Raw genomic sequence first — 8,474 nt, 5'->3', positions numbered from 1 at the left:
TTGAACTTCAATACGGTCGTATTGAAGTTCAATACGGTCGTATTGAAATTCAGAAATTTCAATACGCCCGTATTGAGTTCGCTGCGGTTGTATTGAAGTGTCAATACGGTCGTATTGAGTTCAGTACGACCGTATTGAAGTGTCAATACGGTCGTATTGACTTCAGTACGGCCGTATTGAAGTTTCAGAAACTTCAATACGCCGTATTGAGTTTCGCTGCGGCCGTATTGAAGCTTCAATACGGCCGTATTAAGTTCAGTACGGCCGTATTGGGCTTTTTCCCTCCACTTCTTTATTTTGAGCTATTCTAAGACCTCTAGACCTACAGAGAACCCTCCTAGGGCCTTCGAGGAGTCCTTCTGGCTGATTATCCTTCAGTCTTCGAGAGTCTTCAAGCTTTATTTCCGACCCGGACAATTTTAGGGGTCTACATATATTTTTTTTTTAATTCTTTCTTTTTCCAGTATCAAATTAAGATTCCAGAGAGTGTTTTTGCCTTTTATTTCAAATTTTTCTAAGGTTCCAAGCTATGGAAAACGAGAATACAAATCAGCCAAAAATTAGGTCAAATTTCAAGTGAGAATGATAAACTAGTGCACTAGTTTTAGGTTTTGGTTTGGATTCTTTTTGAACTATTTTGCTTTTCAACTTTTAGGCTCTGTTTTAAACTCTGTTTTCCAGCCTCTTAATCATCATTTTTTTTTAAATTGAATCCACAAGAAGAGTGCACTAGAAGTAGGATTACACTTGAAATTTTGAGTCACAAAATGTTTAGAAGATTTTCAAGAGAATGTGATTTGAAAACTTAAAGAACACAATGAAAACCTAACTCTAAGGATACTTGCTAGGACTAATAGCAAATCATGAACACAATAAGGTAAAAGAAAAAGCACATATAGGAGGCAAAAGAGACACAAATCCGAGAGCAAAATATGAGACAAAATTCAAAACAAAACAAGGTTAAACATGCTATTCAAGGAATTTGCAACATATAAGGATTAAACTCAAACTTCTAAGACAAAACATAGATTCAAAACCAAAATCTAAATGCAATGCATGAGGTCCAATCACGGACACATACAAGGAATGGAGAGACTCAAAATAAAATCAAAATAGCACAAGCAAAAAGTTCCTAAACATTTGATTGTGGAAGAAATTCAAAACAATCAAACAATGGATCTATGGAACAATATATGATTAAAAGCATATAGATCCGAATTGAAAAACTCAAACAAGACAATTAGAACTCAAAGAACACACAAAAACACAAGAAGAAAAACGGACACAAGAAGAAGGACTTATCTCCTTGAAGAACCTTGCTTTGATACCAAAATTGATGGAAGAAAATAGGGAGAAGTGATGGATGTTCTTCTCCTTAGCTCCTCCTAGCCACGGATCCTCTTTAAGGAGATAACACCGAATGGAAATGAAGCTTGAAGGATGAATGAACATGGATGATGAAGGCTAAAGCCTTGGATGGAAGTATCCAAGCTCAAGATGCAAGAGAAAGCTCACACTCAAAGAGAAGGAAATTCTAATGAATTCCTAAAGGTGAAGCTCACTCTCTCTCTAGAAGACTTTGAAGAAACTCGGCACTTGGCTCTCAAATTTCAATAATGTTCAAAGTGAGTACAATAGGTGAGAGGAGGGAAACATATAGCATCCGAATTTGAGGAGAACACTTGGCGCCACATGATTGGTCACATGTTGGCGCCAAGATTTGAATTCAAATTCAAATTTGAATTCAAACCTTGTGTCACATGCTCATGACCGGTCATGTAGAGCTAAATGAGAAATTAGGTTGAATTTAGAGTGAATTTAGGGTTGCATTTCGGTGTCACACTTGTGCAACCAAGGTGGTGCCAAAAGTGTGACCTAAATGCAACTTAAATTCATCCTAAATTTGACCTAATTTGTCCTAATTCAAATGAACTATTAAACCTCCTTAAACCCTAAACTAATGACCAAAATACAATGGTCTAATGAATACAATCAATAGGAAATATTACAAGGAAAATAATGAGCCCAATATTGGGTACCAAAAGCCCAAAGGCCCATGAAACCCAAAACTAGGCCCAACTAGCCTAAACCCTAATCTATGGTCAAAATACAAGACCAACATGAAAATAGATTCCTAAACTAAGAAAGTACAATTAAACATGGTGTTCAATCAATAAAAGCCCAAGTGAGAAGCACCCTAGGCCCACTAAGCTCTAAAGCAGTCAAATCTTCAAATAACCTCCTGGCCATAGCTCTAGTGGTTGGGCCTTTAGCCCATGCTCTTCCATCACATTCGATAAGTGCTGTTTTGGTACAAGAAAGCCAAGGAGATCAGCAACCTGTGTACATTACCAGTCGGACACTACAAGACGCCGAGAGACGCTACCAGTTGATAGAAAAGGTAGCTTTAGCGCTCATCTACACCGCCCATAGGCTCAGGCAATATTTCCAAAGTCATAGGGTAGTCGTTCGAACCGACTACCCAATTGCGAAAGTCCTTCGGAAGCCAGAAATCGCTGGTAGAATGATGGCCTGGTCGGTCGAGCTCTCAGAGTTCGAAATATCTTTTGAGCCAAGGGGACCTATCAAGTCGCAACATTTAGTTGACTTCGTCAACGAACTCACCCCCCAGGTAGTTTTCAAGACGAGCCGTGGACCATGCATGTCGATGGATCCTCTAGCGCTCAGGGGAGCGGGGCGGGGATAATTCTCGCTAGTCCTTCAGGCATCATGGTGGAACAATCACTTCGCTTCGGTTTTCGAGCGTCTAATAACTAAGCGGAGTACGAAGCGTTACTAGCCGGAATGAGATTAGCAGCTGAAATGGGTGTGAGAAAAGTCATATGCTGGACCGATTCAAAGATTGTGGCCGAGCAGGTCAACAATAACTTTCAAGTCAAAGACGCCAATTTGTTGCAGTATTATCACCTCTTTCAGAAACTCAAAGATGATTTCGCCGAGGTTCAAATCCGGCATGTTCTAAGGAGCAACAATGAACGAGCCGACCAGCTGCTGGCTCGGCTCGCTAGCAGCAGGAAACCGGGGCAACTAAGAACAACCATTCACTTAGAAGTTCCTTCACCAAGTGTCGCCGTAGAATGCATGACGATCGATACCGAAGCACTGAACTGGATGACTCCCATTCGGAACTTCATCCTCCAAGAGGAGTTGCCCACCGATCCAGTGGAAGCAAGAAAATTGCGTACCCAGGCAGCACGGTACTCTATAGTAGCTAGTGAGCTCTACAGGCGGGGATTCTCCACCCCGTTACTCAAATGCTTTGACAATCTGCAGGCTGACTACGTAATGCGCGAAGTCCACGAAGGTATCTGTGGATCTCATTCCGGAGGCCGAACCCTGGCAGCAAAGGTGTTGCGAGCTGGCTATTATTGGCCAACTCTAAAAGGAGATTGTGCTGAGTTTGTCAAGAAGTGTGTGCAGTGCCAACGACACGGAAACCTCATTCACGCATCGGCTACCGAATTGCACAGCGTCAGCTCCCCATGGCCGTTTGCGTTATTGGGTATCGACATGCTCGGACCTTTCCCCATGGCAAAAGGGCAGGTAAAATTTCTTCTAGTTGCAGTAGACTACTTTACCAAGTGGATAGAAGCCGAGCCGCTCGCCTGCATCTCCGCAAATAATGTTCAGAAATTCATATGGAAGAGTCTGGTTACTCGCTTCGGCATTCCATATGCCATCGTTTCGGACAACGGCCTCCAATTTACATACAAGAAGTTCAACGCTTTTCTTGAAAACCTCGGTATTCGGCACCGGTTCACATCAGTGGAGCATCCTCAGTCGAACGGTCAGGCCGAAGCTGCAAACAAAGTTATACTTACTGAGCTCAAGAAACGTCTCGGCCAGCTAAAGGGGCGTGGGCCGAAGAGTTACCGGAAGTCCTCTGGGCTTACCGATGTACGCCGCAATCAACGACCAGGGAAACACCCTTTCGCCTGACATATGGCGCAGATGCAATGATTCCGGTGGAGATAGGTGAACCCTCGTTCAGACGACAACATTTTCACGAAGAAGCTAATGATGATTCACGCCGAGCCGAGCTCAACGTCCTTGATGAAATGCGAGAAAAGGCACGAGTGGTGGCAGAGGCGTGCAAACAACGAATGAGCCGACGCTTTAATTCTAATCGAAAGCCAAGGACGTTTCAGGAAGGCGATTTGGTATGGCGAGCAACCGGGTCAGCCAGGCGCAATACTTCCGAGGGCAAGTTCTCAGCTAATTGGGACGGACCGTTTCGCATACGGCATGCACTTAACATATTATAGTTAAACCAAGCTTGTATCTACTTTATAGTTATGTGTAAAATGGTGCACTCTTTTCCTTGAACCGATCTTTTTTCCCCTAATAAGATTGTGAAAAGGGGTTTTTGGTCGGCAAGGTTTTTAACGAGGCATCAATTCAATGAATATACACTTCAAATTTGCAATCATCAGATGTTGACTTCTATTAAATTTACAAGTCTTCCCTCCCGAGATGTCTCTCGGCCAAGGATGTGACCTATTAAATTTACAAGTCTTCCCTCCCGAGATGCCTCTCGGCCAAGGATGTGACTTCTATTAAAATTACAAGTCTTCCCTCCCGAGATGTCTATCGGCCAAGGATGTGACTTCTATTAAGTTTACAAGTCTTCCCTCCCGAGATGTCTGATCGTGGCCGTACCCGGTCAAATAAAAAAAAACAATTAATGTAGTACTAGGAAGTGACTCCTAGGTCGTCTCCCAAGGACCAATTGTCTCAGTCAAAGGTTCAAACACACAGTGGGGGGGGTTGGTTCAGATTATCGAGTTAAATAAAACGAGCAGAAGTATGAATTACTTGCAGTAATTAAAATAGGTCAGACCCCTGAACATAATGCACCTCTGATTTCCTTGGTTCACAACAAATAATCTGTCCAACATAATCCTGTTCAGTCCATGATTAATCAACTAAGCGAAGACTAACATGAGACCTCACTACACGAATTAAGCAAACGTGAACCTTGCAAGACCTCCTTCCCCAGGATTAAGCAACCTGAGATACTGAACATGAACAACCCAGAGTCATTAAGCATGGCTCAGATGTTGAACGCCTCAGAACAGAGATCCCACAAGGGAGGATCAAGCGGAGCAGAAATGCAACGCACAGAGAACCTCTTTCAGAGGATTGCATTCTGTCCAAGGGCCCAAACCCTGGGATTTAGCCCTCCATTAAAATAGCAACAGAAACGAAAATAGAAGAAAACATGAAAGTGGCAACAGCAATGCAAGCAAAACGTAACAGAGAAGAGGAAGAAGAAAACGAAAATGGAAGCAGGAACAGAATACAAAACGTGAATAATAATAGCAAAACGTGAATAATAATAGCAAAACGTGAATGTTCAGATACAAGAGGAAGATCAACCAGAAAACAACCAGAAAACGTGAAGAACAAAGAGCCACCAGCAGAAAACGAAAAAAAAAAAAAAACAAAGTTCCAAGAGAGACAGCAACGTGGTCACATCAAGTCTGCATGTGGGTAGCTGCTCCTTTCCCTAGAAAAACCCTAATAGAGTGTAAAAATGGCCCCCACTGGTCTGACCCGAAAATACAATAAAAATAAACGAAAAAGAAAATAAAATGCTGATATGGCATAAGTGGTGCAATGGTGACATGGCATGTGATGTGGCAGATCTTCTTGAAGTCCAAAAATTTATTCCAAGCCCAAATAATTATTAAATTGCCCTGAAAATAAAAATTGGGATAATAAGATCCAGAAAATTCAATTTAGTTAAAATATGAATTACCGGTCCAATTAAAGCCCAAATAGAAAACAGTGCAGAATATAAACAATTAAGCACAAATCAGAGATTAAGATAAGCACAGAAAGGTAAGAAAATAAGGGAAAATAATGACTCATCAAATTCCCCCACACTTAGCCTTTTGCACTCCTGGGCAAAATCAAAAAGCAGAGCAAGGAACAATTTAAAAGATACCAAAGATAGCAAAGAGAGCCACATGGAGAAAAACGAAAACAAAAACAACAACACACAAACAGACAGAGTTACATAATCCTCATTGAATCCTGAGAAAAGAGAGGAATAGGCAACATGCAACACACAAAGAGTCAAAGAAACCAGATACTTATGGAAATCATCCAAGCATTTCAAAACATGGCAAGACAATCAATCAACTTAAGAGGTGAATCAAAAATAACAGAACCTCACAAGATGCACTGTATCACTGTATCTCTCAAGTGTCTAGGCAACTGTATACTCTCAAAGTACTCATGAAAAACAAGCAACAGATAGACTTGGCAAGCCTCTAAAATCAACACTCAACACACATGCACATGAGGATCAAAAGGTCTTTTTAGGGTTGTAATGAGGCCAAGGACAGGGTAGAAGATAATATATGGGATAAGTAACTACAAACCAGAGGAAGCAGAGGAGCAATGGGGAATAAGTCAAGAATAAACATAATAAGCAAACCCAAAACCTCTAATGACCTCTAAAATAACCAATCCTCTTCCCCTTTGCCTCATACAATTTCTCTTTTTTCGTTTTTTTTATTTATTATTTTTTTTAATATATATATATATATATATATATATATATATATTTTTTATAAGCATGAACAGTACACACGAAATTTTGAGATAATCTAAATATAAGATGTGCAGAGAAATAAATATACAGCATGAAGAACCAACTAGCCAATATATATCATCCAATTAAACATACACACACACCCCCACACTTATTCAAGAACTTATTCCCAAAACAATTCCAAAGCTCCAAAACTCCCTAAGGTTAAGGTAATCATGGTTTTTCACTTAAGGCTTGTAATGAGGTTCGAACAAAGAAGGGGAAATAGGCTCAGCAGGGGTTATCAGAGGAGTTAATTCAAGGTAGGCTTATTTGGCTAGAGGCTTATCAGAATAAAAATGCCTTAATCCTTTCCAAACATGCATGTGGACCAAGAAATATCAAACAGAGTCAAGCCAAGGATATTGTGCAAGCAATCAAGAGGCAAAACACACAAGAAAGAGCAGAGAAAGGGTCAAACCTCACATAGGGTAAATCTGTCACATTCAATTCAACCTCTCAAACCTCATAATCAAATTGCCAAGCAGAGAAAGACAGGGATTTCAATCCATAGAATATCAAGTAACTCATATCCAAGAGTGAAGCAAGTGCCCACAAACTATCAAAACCCAGAAATCAAAGAGAAACATGCAAAACTGTACATGACACCTAAACATAGAACCTAAACCAAAATTGACAAATAAACCCTAAAAGCATCTAAACAAGACAGTGTAAACAAGACACCCCCCCACACTTAAATCACACATTGTCCCAATGTGGCTCACATCATAAGATCAAAGCAATTAAAATAATCAACAGAATGGGACATGTGCAAAGAGGGGGAAAAGAGAACTCCCTAAGTCATGGAGATGGTGGAAAGGAAGTGGGGTCGAGCAGAGACATCTCCTCTACAACTGCATTTAACAGGGAAGGATTGCTGAGGAAAGGTTTCAGACGGTGCCCGTTAACTTTGAAGCTCTTGTCTGTGGATTCACTTTTGATCTCAACTGTACCATAAGGAAAAACATTAGTAACAACAAAAGGTCCAATCCACTTAGAACGCAACTTACCACCCATGAGACCAAGCCTTGAATTATACAGTAAAACTTTCTGCCCAACCGTGAAGTCCTTTCTAGCTATCAAACTATCATGGAACTTCTTGGTTTTCTCCTTGTAGAACTTAGAGGTCTCATAGGCTTCCAGGCGGATCTCATCCAGCTCACTCAGTTGCAACTTTCTTTCCTCACCAGCCTGATCAATGGAGAAGTTGCAGGTCTTCACAGCCCAGTAGGCCCGATGCTCAATCTCAACAGGTAAATGACATGCCTTGCCAAAGACAACCCGATAAGGAGACATCCCTATAGGTGCTTTGTAGGCAGTCCTATGTGCCCAAAGAGCATCATCCAACCCAAAAATTTATTCCAAGCCCAAATAATTATTAAATTGCCCTGAAAATAAAAATTGGGATAATAAGATCCAGAAAATTCAATTTAGTTAAAATATGAATTACCGGTCCAATTAAAGCCCAAATAGAAAACAGTGCAGAATATAAACAATTAAGCACAAATCAGAGATTAAGATAAGCACAGAAAGGTAAGAAAATAAGGGAAAATAATGACTCATCAAATTCCCCCACACTTAGCCTTTTGCACTGCTGGGCAAAATCAAAAAGCAGAGCAAGGAACAATTTAAAAGATACCAAAGATAGCAAAGAGAGCCACATGGAGAAAAACGAAAACAAAAACAACAACACACAAACAGACAGAGTTACATAATCCTCATTGAATCCTGAGAAAAGAGAGGAATAGGCAACATGCAACACACAAAGAGTCAAAGAAACCAGATACTTATGGAAATCATCCAATGATGGAAGAGCATGGGCTAAAGGCCCAACCACTAGAGCTATGGCCAG

The 8,474-nt window shown here is 40.7% G+C and overlaps 1 protein-coding gene across 1 annotated transcript; it reads left to right on the top strand.

Annotated features, from left to right (window-relative positions):
* The first annotated feature begins 2,805 nt into the window (after positions 1 to 2,805).
* Positions 2,806 to 3,960, top strand: LOC109790445 (uncharacterized). Its single transcript, XM_020349596.2, has one exon. The coding sequence runs from the start codon at positions 2,806 to 2,808 to the stop codon at positions 3,958 to 3,960; it is 1,155 nt and encodes a 384-aa protein (XP_020205185.2).
* Positions 3,961 to 8,474: the final 4,514 nt, after the last annotated feature.

Source organism: Cajanus cajan, chromosome 7 (assembly GCF_000230855.2).
Source record: "Cajanus cajan strain Asha chromosome 7, NIPB_CcT2T_4, whole genome shotgun sequence".
Lineage (NCBI taxonomy): Eukaryota > Viridiplantae > Streptophyta > Magnoliopsida > Fabales > Fabaceae > Cajanus > Cajanus cajan.
This window is presented reverse-complemented; position numbering and strand designations above follow the sequence as displayed.